The sequence below is a fragment of the Chiloscyllium plagiosum genome, chromosome 5 (genome assembly GCF_004010195.1).
Source record: "Chiloscyllium plagiosum isolate BGI_BamShark_2017 chromosome 5, ASM401019v2, whole genome shotgun sequence".
NCBI lineage: Eukaryota > Metazoa > Chordata > Chondrichthyes > Orectolobiformes > Hemiscylliidae > Chiloscyllium > Chiloscyllium plagiosum.
In genome coordinates this window covers 10,888,076-10,906,388 of record NC_057714.1, presented here as the reverse complement: position 1 = coordinate 10,906,388, position 18,313 = coordinate 10,888,076, and the positions used below count along the sequence as shown (strand labels likewise).

At 39.3% G+C, this 18,313-nt stretch overlaps 1 protein-coding gene across 3 annotated transcripts in view; it reads left to right on the top strand.

Annotated features, from left to right (window-relative positions):
• The window catches only part of LOC122549716 (apoptosis regulator Bcl-2-like), a 166,797-nt gene extending 155,114 nt beyond the window's left edge, over positions 1 to 11,683 (top strand). For 2 of the 3 annotated variants that reach the window (XM_043689603.1, XM_043689602.1), the window contains one exon: positions 5,645 to 11,683. In XM_043689603.1, the coding sequence (XP_043545538.1) occupies positions 5,645 to 5,779 (135 nt within the window). In that variant the 3' untranslated portion in view covers positions 5,780 to 11,683. The remainder of the gene's footprint in view (positions 1 to 5,644) is intronic. The other variant, XR_006311648.1, reaches the window with a different exon arrangement.
• Positions 11,684 to 18,313: the final 6,630 nt, after the last annotated feature.

Here is an 18,313-nt window from a genome sequence, read left to right as displayed (position 1 = left end):
CAAGACCAACTCCAAAGGTTGGGCACTGTCTGGATGGCTGAAAACAGCCCCCTCTTTCAACACACACGTGGTCAATATTCCAGTGGACACCAAAGAAAATGCCGCAAACATACTCAGACGTTTTCATTGAAGTAATGTAGCATAGATAGTAATGCCGATATTCTGCTAGTTGTGCTGAATTCATGAAAATTGTGGTTATCAAACGTTAGCAAAAGTTGGACTAAGTCTTTTTAGACCCTTTTAGATTCATGGCTTTAAGTTATTTGAGACTAAATGCATTTGAATTAAGCAGACCCAGGACAGTTGAGCAGATATTGTAGATGTATGGATGACCAATCTGTTCACAATTGCCTTCTATAAAATTGTATAATTGACACATCAACACTGGGGGCTGCACATGTGCAGTTAACCACGGAAATCCACAACTAACTGTTATTGACTACCTGCTCCTCTACAGGGTGCACTGTTGAATTGCCCACAGATGGTAATCTTTAGAAGTCACTGAACTGACAATAACTTCCCTTTTTACTTAGTTATAGCGCTATTAAAAAGCTCTGAAAAAGTAGTGCCTTGTTAAATGAGGTATAACTGGGTTGTTAATGATGTACTATGCCATAATTACTGCTGAAGTAGCTCTCTCATCCTGGAAATTTGATTTTATTATTCTTGCAGTGCCATGTTTTTTCATTTTGATCATTCTGATTTTTGACGTTAATTTTGTAACATTTCAACTTCTAAATTTTATGTTCCAATTTTTATTTCAATCTTTGTTTAAAAAATTGGAAGCATTTTACATCAAGTGGATTTTACATCTTGCATTATTGTCTGTGAGAATGTCTTAATGTGATTAGCTATCTGTTTGGTGACATCACTGTTGCTAAACAGCAGGAAATCCCTCTACTTTGGTGCAAGATCTGAATCAGAGTTGAGAAATCTAAGATCCATTTTGCTGAGATTGCTAATCTTTGTGAGCAACTTTCTTTTGACGTTAGCAGCGAGTGCCTTTACTGACTGCAAATATCAGGCCGAATGTAAGAAAGGATAAGGCTGTGCTAGCCTTTTCAGAATGAGACTAAAGTTGTTGTGAATGTATAGCAGACAAGCTGTTAGACCTCTACCGATAGAGTGAGAGGTGGGCAGCAGGTTGCACAGCAGTTGAAGTTGCAAAGGTAGTATAGAGGAATTGGAAGGCACAAAGTTCAAAATCACACAACACCAGGTTATAGTCCAACAGGTTTAATTGGAAGCCCACTAGCTTTCGGAGCACCGCTCCTTCATCAGGTGGTTCCAAATCAGTTGGAAGGCAGTAAGCTGAAGAAAGCTTAGTAGCTATAGGTAATACAAGTGGATGTGAAGGATAGAATGATCAGCATACATGTGGCATTTAGAATGCCTTTCTGCAAGAGTTGGATTGGGTCCTGCAGAGTAGCAGCATTTGTAGGTGTGCTGCTATCTGTTAGGGGAATCGGGAGGTTGTATCTAGGTAGAGGTCATCTGTTCATTTGGCAGGAGAGAAAGGGAATTGATATCAAAGTGGTTGAACAAGTGGAAGGCATATGAGATTTTGTTTTCCTTAAATACTGGTGATTGTAAGCTCTATTAAGATGAGATAACCGATAGTTGAGGAACTATCAGAACATCTGAAAAATAAATTGTAGAATGTAGTAATGATTTTTGAATTTGATTGGTTTCTGAATCTGAGTTGATGGTAGATGCCAGATTCTGGTTGATTAGAGTTCAGATAATTGGTTGAAGTAAATCAAATTTTCATTCTTTGGTGCCTTCCAGATTTTCAGGACATCCAAATAACTTCATGTTCAATAATTTAGCCTGAAATGTAGCTGACCCTTATGATTAAACAGGCAATGTGGCCAATTCTGAACAACATGGGCTCACATCTAGCGATGCGATACATGATTAGAATTTTTTTTGTTGATTTGAGGATTAACTGTTGGCCAGGAGAATACAAGTAGTTTGCTTTTCTCTTTTTATGCATTCATAAATGTCTGTGTCTGACTCAGCCAGCATGTATTATCATCCCGAACTGTCTTGCAGCAGGTGATGGTAAACCGTGCAGTTATATTCACTGTGCTGTTATGGAGGCATCTCCAGGATTTTGACCCAGTGACAGTGGTGATATAGTTCGAAGTGAAGATGATGTATTCATTAGAGGGGAACTTACAGATGCTGGTCCCATTCATCTCCTGCCCCTTTCCTTCTAGGTGGTAATTGCACATTTGGAAGGCCTTGTTGCAAGAGCTTTTGAGAGTTACCACAGTGTACATTAGATGGTGCACATTACTGCCACTGCATTGAGGTTGGAGTGGGTGGGGTACCAATCAAGTGGGTCACATTGTCCAATGGTTTACAGTTGAGAGGTTGTTGCTTTTGGAATCATCCACATTAACTCCTGACCTTCTGAGGTCTAATGGCATCAACTTAAACATGAACAAGGAAACCTTTTGCTATCACCCACCACCCCTCCCAGGCTTAAAATGGGTTTTGTTGCAGGGAATAGAGAGTATTTTTGAGCTGGTAGATTTCTGAAGGCTCCTCCCTATCCTGTTCAGTTCTTACATCATTACTGACAAGCAGAAGGTCGTTGACATAGATAACTGGACACTAATTCACAATACTGGTTTCTGGCTCAATCTCTGTTTGTAGCCACTCCTTAGCTTGTGTGCAAAATATATTTCACCTACTGTTGTAACATGAAGCTATGAAACAATGTTTACAATGAAGATAAGGAAGCTTTCTTTTAAAAACTATAATAATCCTGAAATCCTAAATTAGCTTTTAATTAATTAGAAAAACAGTTATTTTTGCATTTCTGTTCCAAGAATGAAAACTGCAGAAAATTAAGACACCAGTTTTTATAGTTGGAAGTGTAGACCATCCTATATGCTTTAGTCTTTTAATTTCTGCCTTACAAAATAATACAAAATATCGGCTGCCCAGTGCACTGGCAGTCCCACCACAGGCCTCATCAACATGCACCTACAGCTGGTGCAAACATTGTTCATGACACACACACACGCGCGCGCGCACACAAACACACCATGTCACTGAGGCCCAAAGACACACTCCGCCAATACGCTGCTTGCAGCAACCCGACTCGACCAGCCCCAAGCATGCAACCTCTCTGGTCCTTTTCTGACCCTTCACTGTCTCTCTTCCAATCCCTCCTGCCTGTGGACAGGACAGCATGACAGTGAGTGATAGGGAGGGAATGAGCAGTCAGGAGCTGGGGTGGACAAGTGTTTGGAGCGGGGCAGTGAGAAAATTGCGATCCCAGGATTTGAATTCATTCAGAACATTTGAAAATACTTTTTTCTTCTGCTCCTGTACCTTAATGCAGACACCTTGCTATAGAGTCACTGGTTGTGAAGTCATAGGCACCATTACTGCATGGGTGATAAGTGCCTTCCCTCCCTCTACAATTGCGGTGACAATAAACACAGACAAATAATAAATGTGGCACCACCTACGTGGTGGTTTACCTCCTTTATTCTTTTTATGCTTGGTGGTGCCCAACACTATTGTGGCACCTCACCTTCCCATTCTGTTGCCATCTGCATGCTTTTATGTATACATGAATGAAGTTGTTTATTTTTAGGATCATGTTGGTTTCTGTTCTAGGTTCATTCACTTCAAATTTTGAGAACTGCAGAGACAACGTGTCGCAAGGTTTTGGCTATACATCATAAAATACATTTTATGTCAGATATACAAACTTATTGTGATGAATACACTGTGCCCTCTAGTGGTTAAAAGATTTTCATCATGTGATTTATGATCTTCAAAATTTAATTTCTTTGGAAAGAATGATTTGTCAAACTTGAGGATTCATTAAGGCAAAACCCCTTGTTTTGTTCTTCTTTACTGGAATAGATGGATAAGTCATGCTTCTGCCTGAATGAAATATGTTTATGTTCATCCATTTATTAATTGTGAAGCTATTGAGATCAATCAAAACTAAGAGGTTTTCCTTATATTACACATTTCTTGACAGTCTAGCATGGCTATTATTTTAGAAACTTGTAACTTGGCCACTTCAAAGAGCAAATGAGGACTGCAGATGCTGGAGATCAGAGCTGAAAAATGTGTTGCTGGAAAAGCACAGCAAGTCAGGCAGCATCCAAGGAGCAGGAGAATCGATGTTTCGGGCATAAGCCCTTCTTCAGGAATAAGGAGGGTGTGCCAAGCAGGCTAAGATAAAAGGTGGGGAGGAGGGACTTGGGGGAGGGGAAATGAGGAAGCTGGAGACATCTGCATTCATCCCTTATGGTTGGAGGGTTCCTAGGCGGAAGTCATAGGCACCATTACTGCATGGGCGATAAGTGCCTTCCCTTGGTCTACAATTGCGGTGACAATAAACACACAAATAATAAATGAGGCACCACCTACATGGTGGTTTACCTCCTTTATTCTTTTTATGCTTAGTGGTGCCTAGGAACCCTCCAACCATAAGGGATGAATGCAGATGTCTCCAGCTTCCTCATTTCCCCTCCCCTCGGACTCAGCACCGCCTTCTTGACCTGCAATCTTCTTCCCGACCTCTCCGCCTCCGCCCCCACTCCCTCTCCGGCCTATCACCTTCACCTTAACCTCCTTCCACCTATCGCATTCCCAACACCCCTCCCCCAAGTCCCTCCTCCCCACCTTTTATCTTAGCCTGCTTGGCACACCCTCCTTATTCCTGAAGAAGGGCTTATGCCGAAACGTCAATTCTCATTCTCCTTGGATGCTGCCTGACGTGCTGCACTTTTCCAACAACACATTTTTCACTTCAAAGAGCATCAAGAATCAACCATGTAGATTAAACTAGAGTCACACTATGTATGTATGTATGTATGTATGTATGTATGTCAGGTTAAGTTGTATGCTGTTCATTGCTGGCAAGTTAGTGTGCTTATTGAATTCAGTTTCATAATTTACTGAAGTGGGATATTAACTCTCCATCTGTGAATTGTTAGTTCATTCCAAACTCCGTATTCTGTGATTTGAGTACATAGAGATTTATTGATCATACCTTTGAATAACAAATGGGTGTTATTAAAATTTTTGTGCAAAACAGAAACTTAATATTTAGCTTAAATTTAAAGTTGCTTTCAATCAGAATGGTATGCAATACTTGCATTTAACAAACTGGGCACAAAATTAAAACTGGAAGAATACTGCAAATATACACCAGCACTAATGAGAAAAAAACACAAAAATATTGCTTTAGTAGTTAGCTAATGTTACCAGAGGTTGCCATGGCAAAACATTGTTTTTGAAAGTAAACAGAAATGCTTAATTGTTCTCCATTGTCTAAATGAAATGTTGCTGTTGTAGAGTATTTTGTGGTTTAATATGGAAAAAAAACATTTAGTTTATATATTTCAGAACAAATCTTTGTTAGACTTGCTGTTGTTTGACCAACTTGCTACCTGTACCACGGATCACTTTGCCTCTGTCCCATAAGGTTTAACACACAAAGTCTTGCAAATAAAGAGAGGTTTTAGAGTAACTTTTATGGCCGATTAAATTCCATGCATTGTACTGAAAGCTGTATTGACACTGTGGTGTACGCAGCAGTTTAATGTTTTGGTAACTCTGAAAAAGCTTCTTCACTAATTTTTACTTGTTCCTTTTTTTCCAGGATGCTTTTGTAGACCTATACGGAAATAATATGGAACCTCTTTTCGACATCCCATGGCCTTCTCTTCGGACTGTCTTGGGCATTGCTGCTGTGGGGGCTTGTATAACCTTTGCTTATCTAGCCCACCAGTATTAACCATGATTATTCAAGAACTTTCTTTTAACTAGAACTAGCTTGCAAAAATTTACTAGGCTGCTTTGATGTTACAAGCAAGTTGTTTTATCTAATTGCATCAAATTATCAGCCTTTTTGACACCATAAAATATTCTTATATTTATAGTCATTGAGACTCTACAGGTTGGTTTATAATGTTCCTTTGGAGTTTGCAAAAAAATCATTATTGAATATGTACATGTGAAGCCGATTCTAGAAGTACGTTTCACTGTGGATTGAAATTCTTAAGGCTGACTGGAATTTACATTCCATAATAAATTGGATGGATTGTGTTACAAGATTTGAGATATGACTGAATGGAATTTTGCCTACAGCAAGGACCCTGACTTCAGCTTTGTTTTGTAACATATTGATGACAATATATTGCTTGGCAATTGAGCATTATATGAATTACGATCAGTGCATGACACAAATTGCCCAATACTCTGCTTCCTGAAAATGTTGGGAACTGAGGTTTAAGTAGTCGCTTTTTTTAAAAAAACTTTCTTTTACTAAAGAGGAAGTCTGTGCCTTTTTAACAAAAAAAAATTTAGAAATTACTCATGATCTTCAAGATTTAATATTGTACAGAAATGCATGGAATGGCTGAAGAAGACATTTTTGGGCCATGATTTGAAAATACTCAAATATATTGATCACGTCATTAAACAGCAAGTGGATATTACAGGATTTCTTTTGTATAAAGCAGAAACTTAATCCTTGGCTTTTATTTGGAACTGCTTGCAAGTGGCATGACATCTAATACCAGTACTAAACAAACCAAGAAGAAAGCTAAAACTGGATGGAAACTGGAAGCAAAATAACTATCACTTTTGCAAATGTGCATGAGTATTTAAGGAAAAGAAGAAAACAAAATGATGCTCGGGTAACTTGTTAACATTGCTGAAGGTTGTAGTGGTAAAACTTAGTTTTTTGAGAGTAAACTAAAAGGCTTATATTTGTTCTCAATGTCTAAAATATGTTGTTTTTGTGGCTTAATGTGAATAACATGTTGATGAGCTTTTTGACCTCGGCACAAAACTTTTTAAAAATATTAATTTAACCATAGACCATGTAGAAGGTAACAGCTTTTTAAAAAGAACCGTTCAAAAGTCCATTTCATTTCCAATTTAAACTTAACTTAAAGCTTTTTCTTTATTTTTATTTGAAGTTTACAATTCTTACTAAATGGGCTGCTATTAGGTGAGTATTGTAGAATAATTAAATGGCTTTAAATAGAGTAAATACCAAAGGGCGATTCCCAAACTGCTGCGGTGTGAAGATTATAAGATACTGCATGCTTTAGATAATGCCTCTAGTTTTGAACGTTGTGCTAATGAGATATAAATGTTTAATGACTTCCAGCTATGTGACATGATATTGCAAACGTCTGCCCACCAACAAAATCTAGAACATTCTCTTTCGAAAAAATTATGTGCAAGGAATGCTGTGACTTTGGCTCATAGAAACTACCACACCAACAGCAAACAATGGAGGAGAGTGCTTACTTTTGTAACACTTCGATGGGGACTGATATCAAAGACCTTGGGGATGTTCACCATACTTTCAGGATAACTAAACTTCGGATGACTTCAAGACTTGTGCTAAAATGTCTTTCAACTCAAATTTCTAAGGCATCCACCAAAACATCTGCAGCAGAAGCAAATTGTCGTAACGATTCACAGATGCAAAAGGAAAATCAAATTGCATTTGCAGTAGTACTCCATCTACTGATGACAACCAATTTCAACATACCAACATTGTGTAAGACAAAGTGAATGTACCGTGAAGAAATGAGCATAACTGAAATCACCAGTAAGCTAACAGTATTGTAATTTCATGTGGAGTGATAAAAGCTTATCAAAAAAAATTAAGCACGTTAGAAAAAATATTTTTTTAAGCATTTTATGTGGATCTTAAAAATACAATATTATACTTGGTATAAATTGTGTTTGTGCACCTTCAGTTTATTTTGGCATGTCATTTCTGTTGCAAGATGAAAGAAAGCTCTTGTAATTTTAGAAGTTGTACTTTTGTGTCTTGGGTGTAATATTTTGTTAATTGATTTTTTTTAATATATCGTTGTGCTATAATACTCACTGCTGTCTGCTGTTTGTCACCACAGTGAGCTATAATTATTTGATAAAATTACGAATCTGAAAAATGTAGCAAATGAGCAAAAACATACTATCAGAGTCGAGAAAACTGGTCTGCAAGATGTTGGCTTACTGTTTTTTGAAGCTTAAATGTAGCCCAATCCAAAATATGCAAATATTTTAGTTTAGGAACAGGGAGGTGAGATGCATTGTTTAGAATATTTGGAGTCTAGCCCAATCTAGATACCTAGCAACATTTGCAAATTAACTCCCTAACCTTTAATGCAAGTCAGTCGAGCTACTCGGGCGTGATCTCTGGTAGACATATCTTTCAATTGCTATATTAAATCCTTGTTATAAAATATACAGCACCAATTAAGCAGCTTTTTTTCTACCCCAAACCATTAATACTGTGCAACATCCACAGTATAATATGGACATGTTTATCCTGCAATGTGTGTCTAATACAGAGGAGTGACCTGAAAATAAATTACATTTTTGACTTTAACCCTTAAAAAATCTGATAATATCTGGAATACTGAAATGTATTTTTCTGAAAGAATTTGGTGCTGTTTTGGAGATGGCCTTACAAACCTTATTCATGTATGTATTTTTTATGGAGTCAATCTAAACAGAATGCATAATAATTAATTTCTACAATTCTTACTGTAGCAAGCAATGCTTTTTTTGTTTAAAGAAATTCTGCAAGTTATTACCAATGATATTTTATAAACCAGAATTCAACAGCGATATGCACATTTATTGCTTCACTATTTCAGTACACTTTAATGCTTGTAAGGAATATTTTGTTCATTGTCCTGAGATTCTTTTGATTTAGCACACTTCTTCAAAATTATTTTTAAATGTGTCAGCAACAAATGGAAGATTATTGTTCAAATTCCTTTCTAAAATAAAGGGTTTTCAATCAAATTTCCTTCCAACAGTATTGTAGGGAATTAATACCTCATCAGAGGTAAGAGACCTTTATCATTTTCAATTTTCCCCTATCTCAACACCAAGACAGTTGTAGCAGTAGAGATGAAAATTGAATGAGAGATTCTGAAACTTTCTTTTTCTTTTAAGTCCTACTAATGTAAACATTATATAATAGTCTTTTTCTAACAGAATTGAGGCTGATGGGGTTAGCTTCAAAAGTGTCTACTTATGATATGCTTTTTTCATAAAAAGCACTCAAGGGTCATATTATATTTTCAAACTTTCATTTGATATGCACTCCTTTTTGTGCAAAATGGAAGAAAAGGGGGTTTGGTCTGGACATGCAAACAAACCTAGATTTAAATGGTTTACCTTCAGTTGACCTCCTTTTTGCAAGTCTTGATTTAGTCCAACCTGATCTTAAGCATTGTATGTTGTTTGTCTATAGACTGTGTATTGAGTGAGATGAGAATGCTAGATTGCAAATGTATCCTTTTACGTTTAAGCTTTTGACCGAATATGTTGTTTAATCCACCAGATTGAGCACTAAGGGTGCTGCATATGACTTCTGATTTGAGTGTGCTGTCTGTAAGTTAATTAAAGTAGTTTGATGAAATATATGCATGCTTGTAAATGGAACGTGACCACCAGTGAATGATAGGCATCAGGGTGTATCAAAGAATTCATTGTTTTTACATGGACCATAGGTAGCTATAGAACTGATACGTCATAATTCCAGGTACGAAGCATCAAAACCTGTTGACACTGTTTGTTTTATAATACTTCTTAATATTCTATACAATCACATGTATCGTTTCTGGTATGAATTAAACATATTTTGTAATGAAAGTGACATCATGCATGGAAGAAAGGTGTTGCTGAGGACTTGATTGTTTTTATAAAGCTATCGAGGAACCCTTGACTGGCTTTATTTTATAACTGTTTTCCCTGTTGGCCATTGATATACTGAAAATATTTTTCATTTAGTCATGCTTCTGGTGTGCAAGAACCACATTTTAGGTACTTTACAAGTTGCTTTAGATGTCAGTAGTTTGTATATAAATTGAATGTTAATTCCATCAGTTTGTTTTTTTTTTGTTTTTCACCACAAATAATTCATGCCATTAGTTACTGACTTTTTAAGCTGATGAAGTACTTAACAGACATTGCAGGTTATTGTACTCTTTTATTAGATGGAATGTCCATTTTTCAGAGGTTGCTCACATGTTGAATGTGCCATTGCTTTACGTTATTGTAGTTCATTTTTAAAATATCAACTGCACTCTATCATGGTGGAAGTGAACTTGCGCTCCATCTGAAATAATGGGGATGTGCCCTTCTCTATAGTGTGGGCAAGTTGTGATTTTATTTTCTGGTGATCAGCCTATTGAGTGGGGGGAGATGTGGTGTGTCAGCACTGGCTATTAATACTTGGGGGAGCTTCTGTTTAGTGCAGGCTGCTCAAATAATTTCCCCTCTTCACCTTCCTGCCATCTCCACACCGTGCACATTGCATGATGTAAGGCATGCTTTGTTAGTTTTTTTTTATTTCTTCATGGGATGTGGGTGTTGCTAACTAAACCAGCATTTATATCCCATCTCTAATTGCTTAGAGGGTAGTTAAAAGTCAACCATGTTGCTGTGAGTCTGGAGTTACATGGAGGCCAGATCAGGTAACTATGGCGGTTTCCTCCCCTGAAGTACATTAGTGAATCTGGTGGGGTTTTCCAACAATTGACGATGGGTTCACTGTCATTATTAGAATCTTAATTCCTGATTTTTGAGTTCTGATTCCTCCAGAATTTGAATCTGGCTCCCCAGAACATTACCTGGGTCTCTGGATTAATAGTCCAGTGATAATACCTCTAGGCTATTGCTCCTCAGTAAACACATTGGTAACGCATTAATGATACAGATCTGCAGGGCTTAGCTGACCCAAAGCCAGGCTGACCATCAACATCTACCCAGTGGAAGAAGGTTGTTAACAAGCAGCCACTTCTGCCTGTCACCTGATTTGCTGAAGTGGTCTTTGTTTGTACCACATTTTAAGGATTCTTACACCTTCCAAAAAAGGTTGAACCCACCCCCCACCCAGTTTACACTGGAACTTCCAATTAAATCCTAGTTTTGCTCAATGTGTGAGATGTGTTGGTGTTCAGGAGTGAATAATCATTTGAGTGCTTTGCTCTTGCAAAATTGATTAATTGAAATTGGCATTCCTTTGGTGAGCTATATTCTTCCCTGCATCTTTTTAAAGTTGTTTTTCATACATTCCTATCCGCACCATTTCAAATGCCCCAAAACCAATGCATTCAAAATCAAACACGTGATGTTTCAAGTGTCTGTCTGTTTCCTTAGTGAAAACTGTGAAATAAAAATAGTAAATTGTTTGTAATGTACATATCACAGGCACTATCACTGACTGTCAAAGAAGGATATTACTAGGACAGATATTCTCATAACAGTTTTATTCGCAAGTCACAAAGTAAAATCTTATTTTGTATTAGATAGCCCTGCTAAATATGAGAAGCTTCATACATCTGGGAATATTATGAGTCAGGATAAAACTTTGGAGAAAGGACATAGTAAATGCTAATGTGTTCCAAAGGCAGCCTTTTTGATATAACCTTCAGGGGAGATTAATTTTAAGGAGACAATGACTTGTATATAGTCTAGATTTCCTATATAAGCTACATATTACCTATATAAGTTTCTTTAAACTGTAGTATGAAAAATGACAAGAATTTCATAGTTCTGTTAAAAGATTTGAACCATTGTGTGATTTTGATGTAGTAAGTGCTTATACAGACAAGGTTTGTTAACAAAAAATACTTATAAAGTTTTTTTTAATATACTTACGTGTGATTATTTTGTAGTAGTCATCACAAATATACCACTGCCAACATTCATTCACTCTATTCACTCTATTCGTGTCATAATGTTACACAGAACAAAATAACAACTTGTGTTGCTTTTTAATGAAGCCAACCTTTATTTCCTTGAATTTGTACAGAGCATGGCGTCATCCCATTTGATTGAGGGGAGAAATGAAAACTTCAAGCCTTGATACGTGTTTATATAAATGTCAACCTTTGGCAGGTGGGGGCAAGGAAAGATGACAGTATCTGCCTTTCAAACCCAGTGAAGAATGATTAGACCAATGTATGTTATACCTGGATTCTGTGATGATTATATCAATTATCCAGAAGATTTTTCTACTCAGAGTCCCATCATAATGCATCTAACTATTGATCTGTTCCAGCACTCTTCAATAACAAACTTTAAGGCTTGTATTATTAGTTTCAATTTGCTCCTTTCCTATTTTCATGTATACTTTAAATTTTCTGGATGAATAGCTTCTTTTCCATTTACAATCTCATCTGTCTCTAAGATTATTTCCCTTCAGAAAGAAGGGCCAGGTTTCTCCACTCTTTTCACATATCAAAGTCCGCAGTACTGTTTGTAAGTATAATGAAAGGTTCAAGTACTTTTTTGGAAGTTGAGGCAGAATGTGACACCGAGCTTTTTGCAATTCATTCTGAATTTTTCTCTTTAAGAATGAATTGAAATTCTTATGCTGGACCTACTGCACCATGTTGACCACTGTTCACAGTATCAGTAATATTGACATTTGCTCCTGATTCTTTCCATTAATTTTATCAAACACCAAATTGTCTGGAGTTTGGTAAACCTGGTTAGTAACCTCTTTTTGAAAATGATCTTCTCCTCAGGTCCTCAATTTCAGTCGAATTGCAATGTTTAATGTTTCAATTAAAAATTCCAAGTGGTATAATGGTGGTCTGTGGTGATAAGGTTGAGATAAGGTGAAGAAACAAGCCTGAAGCCAAAATTTATAAGTGCACGATAGGTACCCATCATCATAGTTGCCAATACCCATGCATTAATGCAGTAAATACCATCCCTTTCAAAATTAAACTTCCAAATTAATTCACCAGTAGATAGGCAGGAGACTGGAAGAACACAGCAAGCCAGGCAGCATCAGGACGTGCAGAAGTCAACATTTCACCTGAAATATCGACTTCTCCACCTCCTGATGCTGCCTGGCTTGCTGGGTTCCTCCAGCCTCCTGCTTGGCTACTTTGGATTCCAGCGTCTGTAGTTTTTTTTTGTCTCTAAATTAATTCACTAAATAGACACATGTCAATTTTGACAGAAAATGTATTTAATGTGCCACTATGTCTACTTTGTGTGTTCATTCGAATAATCCATATGAGTTTTTAAACAGCCTGCAATATTTGAAACAAACAGACTTGTACCCAGCATCTACAAGCAAATGCCTTTAAAATGCAGCGAAGAAGGAAAATAACAGGGTTAATGAAATAAATATGGCTTGCAAGTTGTGGTCTGCACATTGGCAGCTTCAATCTAATACTTGTGCACTTGTTAATTTTTTTTCTAATTACACGGTACACTAACGTCCTAAAAGTATCACAACTTTATTGGAACTTTTGAACAAATGTCTAATATATTCCCAAAGGATAAGATTATAGCTGGAGGGGATGAACAAATTTGTCAATGTTGCAGCAGAGCGAGAGAGAGAGAGAGAGACCACAGTACTTTTTATACAGCTGTACATATAACCTTGGAATGCTTTCAAACCAACACTTAGATTTTGAATTTTACCCCCCTCCCCGATGATGATTGCTCTGACCATGTTGCATTCTACCCACTAACAGAAACCATTCCTGGATTTACCGGATCCTGCAACTTCTGTTTCCAACAAGCACTAATATTAGTGTAATGGTGCCTGAAAAGCTCAGTGGACCATTTCCCTCACCGTTTGATATATATTTCATCATCTACACTCTGCTCATCTACAATCCCAAGAATCTTACCGTTAGTCCAGTACTCTGCATTCCTGTTACACCTTCCAAAGTGAATCACCTCACACTTTTCTGCATTCAACTCCACTTGCCGCCTCTCAGCCCAGCTCTGCAGCTTATCTGTGTCTCTCTGTAACCTACAACATCTTTCGTCACTATTCATAACTCTACCGACCTAGTTTTCGGAGCAGTGCTCCCTCATCTGGCGGCGCTTCAAAAGCTAGTGTGCTTCCAATTAAACCTGTTGGACTATAACCTGGTGTTGTGTGATTTTTAACTTTGTACACCCCAGTCCAACACCTGCATCTCCAAATCATGACTTTAGTGTCATCTGCAAATTTACTAAACCATCCTTCTATGCCTTCATCTAGGTCACTTATATAAATGACAAACAACTGGACCCAAAACAGATCCTTGCGGTACCCCACTAGTAAATGAACTCCAGGACGAATATATCCTATCAGTCACCACCCTCTGCCTTGTTTCAGCTAGCTAATTTCTGATCCAAACCATTTAATCACCCTCAATCCCATGTCTCCGTATTTTTGCAATAGCCTACTGTAGGGAATCTTATCAAATGCCTTACTGAAATCCATATACATCACATCAACTACTTCACCATTCCTCACCTGTTTGGTCACCATCTCCAAGAACTCAATAAGGTTTGTAAGGCACAACCTACCCTTCACAAAATTGTATTGATTATTCCTAATCAACTTATTCATCTCTAGATGATTATAAATCCTAGCACTTCTAACCCTTTCCAACACTTTACCCACAACCGAAGTAAGGCTCACAGGTTATAATTTCCAGGGTTGTCCTGGAAATTTCCCCCCCTTGAACAAGGGAACAACATTTGCTATCCTCCAGTCTTCTGGCACTATTCCTGTAGACAATGACGATGTAAAGATCAAAGCCAAAGGCTCTGCAATCTCCTCCCTGGCTTCCCAGCAAATCCTAGGATAAATCCCATCCGGTCCAGGGGACTTATCTATTTTTACACTTTCCAGAATTGCTAACATCACCTCCTTATGCATCTCAATCCAATCTTGTCTAGTAACCTGTATTTCAGTATTCTCCTCAACCACATTGACTCTTTCTATTGTGAATACTGACGAGAAGTATTCATTTAGTGCTTCCCCTATCTCCTCTGACTGCAAGCATAACTTCCCACTCCTATGCTTGATTGGCCCTAATCTTACTCTAGTCCTTTTTTATTCCTGATATAGCCATAGAAAGCCTTAGGGTTTTCCTTGATCCTATCTGCCAATGATTTTTCATGTCCCCTCCTGGCTCCTCTTCGCGGTCTCTTTAGGTCTTTCCTGGCTAACTTGTAACGCACAAGCACCCTAATTGAGCCATCACATCTCATCCTAACATAAGCCGCCAACTTCCTTAGTAAACGAGAACTCCCGCACTCAACAACTTCCCTGTCTGACAGGTACATACTTATCAAGGACACGCAGTAGCTGTTGCTTGAATAAACTCCACATTTCAATTGTGCTCATCCCCTGCAGTTTCCTTCCCTCTTATGCATCCTAAATTTTGCCTAGTTGCATCATAATTGCCTTTCCTCCAGCTATAACTTTCGCCCGGCAGTATATATCTATCCCTTTCCATCACTAAAGTAAACATAACCGAATTGTGGTCACTATCAACAAAGTGCTCACCTACCTCCAAATCTAACAGCTGGCCAAGTTCATTACCAATACCAAATCTAATCTGGCCTTTCCCCTTGTTGCTTGTCTACATACTGTGTCAGGAAACCCTCCTGCACACACTGGACAAAAACTGATCCATCTAAAGTATTTGAACTATAGAATTCCCCGTCAATATTTGGGAAGTTAAAGTCCCCGAACAACTACTCTGTCTCTCTCGCTCCTATCCAGAATTATCTTTGCTATCCTATCCTCTACATCTTTGGGACTATTCAGAGGCCTATAGAAAACCCCCCACAGGGTAACCTTTTCTGTTTCTAACCTCAGCTCATACTACCTCAGTAGAGGAGTCCTCAAATGTATTTTCTGCTACTGTAATACTGTCCTTGACTAACAATGCCACACCACTCCCTCTTTTACCATTTTCTCTGTTCTTACTGAAACATCTAAATCACGGAACCTGCAAAGAAATTCCTGTGCCTCCTCTAGTCATGTCTCTGAAATGGCCACAACATCAAAATCCCAGGTACCAAACCAGCTGCCAGTTCACCCACCTTCTTCCGGATGTTTCTGTTGTTGAAGTAGACTCAATTCAAACCAACTTCTTGCGATCTTGAAATCTTAGTTCTGACTTCACTACCCTCAACTCCAGTATACTCGAACTACAATTTCAGTTCCCATTCCCCCTGCTGAATTAGTTTAAACCCACCTGAAAAGCATTAGCAAATTTCCCCCCCAGGATATTGATACCCATCTGGTTCAGGTGAAGACCATCCTGTTTGTAGAGGTCCCACTTACCCCAGAAAGAGCCCTCCCTCCTGCACCATTCCTGTAGCCACATGTTCAGCTCCTCTCTCTTCCTATTCCTCGCTTCACTTGCACGTGGCACAGGCAACAAACTAGAGATAACAACTCTGTTCTAGCTCTAAGCTTCCACCCTAGCCCCCTGAATTTCTGCTATAAATCCCCATCTCTCTTCCAACCTATGTCGTTGGTGCCTACGTGGACCACAGCTTGGGGCTGCATACCCCCCTCCCCCGAAAACACGATCAGAGACATCACAAACCCTGGCACCTGGGAGGCAACACACCAAATGCAAGTCTCTCTTGTTCTCACAGAACCTCCTATCTGTCTCCCTAATTATGGAGTCCCCAATGAATAATGCTCTGCTCCTCTTCCCAATTGCTTACCTCTGGTAAGTTGTTCTCTTTCCCCCCCCTCCCCCCCCACCCCCAAACAGTATCCAAAACTGTATACTTTTTGAGGGGAACGGCACATGGCATCCCTGCCCTGCCTGCCGGTTCCCTTTCTGACCCCTGGCATTAACCCATCTACCTGCTTATTTTACCTGAGGTGTGACTACCTCCCTGTAACTCCTCTCAATAACACCTCTGCCTCCCGAATGATCCAAAGTTCATCCAGCTCCAGTTCCTGAACGCAGTTTTCGAGGAGTTGGAGTTAGGTGCAGTTCCCACAGATGAAGTCAGCAGGGACACTAGTGGTGACTCTTACCTCCCACATACTGCAGCAGGAACATTAAATGGCCCTAACCTCCACTCCCACTATTAAGTTTCCAACGAGACTCCTGAAAAACTAAAAAAAAGCAGTCACCTTACCAATTGGCGCACAGAACTTTTTTTGGTAAGAGGAGGACGACAGTGGGAGACATTACCTGAGCTCAGGGGAAACCTGACACAGACTCTGATAGAACAATCTGGTAAACACCACAGAGACAGCTGTACAGTTGGCTAGGGAAGAAATGGTCCTGGCAACTGGACTGCCAGCGACCAGGCAGCGGCTGAGCCTCTGACAGGAGATGACCAAATGACATTAGCAATCAGGGAATTAATCCATATGCGCAAGGTGGAACAGCAATGACAGATGGGCACAATTGCCCTCTTTGCCCAGAGGCTGCAGCAGTCCAGTGAATCCTGGGAGCATGTGTCTGCCTCACGGAACAGATGGAGAAGCCAAACCCAGCATACTCAGGTGCACAAACTTATGCTCCATTGCTCCACCCAGTGGTCACCAATACTGAGTGCATGATAACAGGTGCAAGGAGTTGAGGAACCTGGATCCCAGTCCAGGTGACCTGTCCTCACAAGAAGATGTGCCAGTGCCAGGAGGCACCCAGCTGGACCCAGAACCTCAAACACACGGACACCCTGCGGTGTCCATTAAGGACATTACAGAGCTGGCTGGATCCTCCACCTCCATCCTATCTGTTCCTCTCCAACATTTGCAAGTTGAAGCCAAAGACTGTGAACTTGTCTCGTAAGAAGACCTCAACATATCTGGTCCAGTGAGGCACGTGTCCCTCAGAGTTAAGCACAGAGCAGGTTCCCTCCGCCCAAGCTGTGCAATCAGCAGCTGTGTTAAGATTTAGTGGAAGTGGCTGGAAAATGAAAACCTATTGTGGGCATTTTGGTAGCGCAGTTGAAAATACTTGTATTTTTTAAAAATTCACCCAAGCACAGATATTGCTGGCTGACCAGTATTTGTTGCCTGTCCATTGTTCATCTTGAGAAGGTGGTGGTGAGCTGTCTTCTGAAACTACTGCAGTCCACAACTTTACATTGACCTGCAATGCTACTAGGGAGGGAATTCCACAATTTTGACCCAGTGACGGTGAACGAATGGCAATATATTTCCAAGTCAGAATGATGAGTGGCTTAGAGTGGAATTTGTGGATGACGGTGTTCCCATATATCTGCTGCACTTGTCCTTCTTGATAGATTTGGTCTTGTATTTGGAAGATGCTATCTGAGGATCTTGGTGAATTTTTGCAGTGCATCTTGTGGATAGTACACATTGCTGCTGCTGCTGCTGCTACTGCGCATGGATGGTGGTGGTTTGTGGATGTGGTGCTCATCAAATGAGGCTGCTTTGTCCTGGATAATGTCAAACTCCAAAGTGTTGTTGGAGCTGCACTCATCCAGGCAAGTGGAGAGTATTCCATCACATTCCTGACTTATGCCTTGT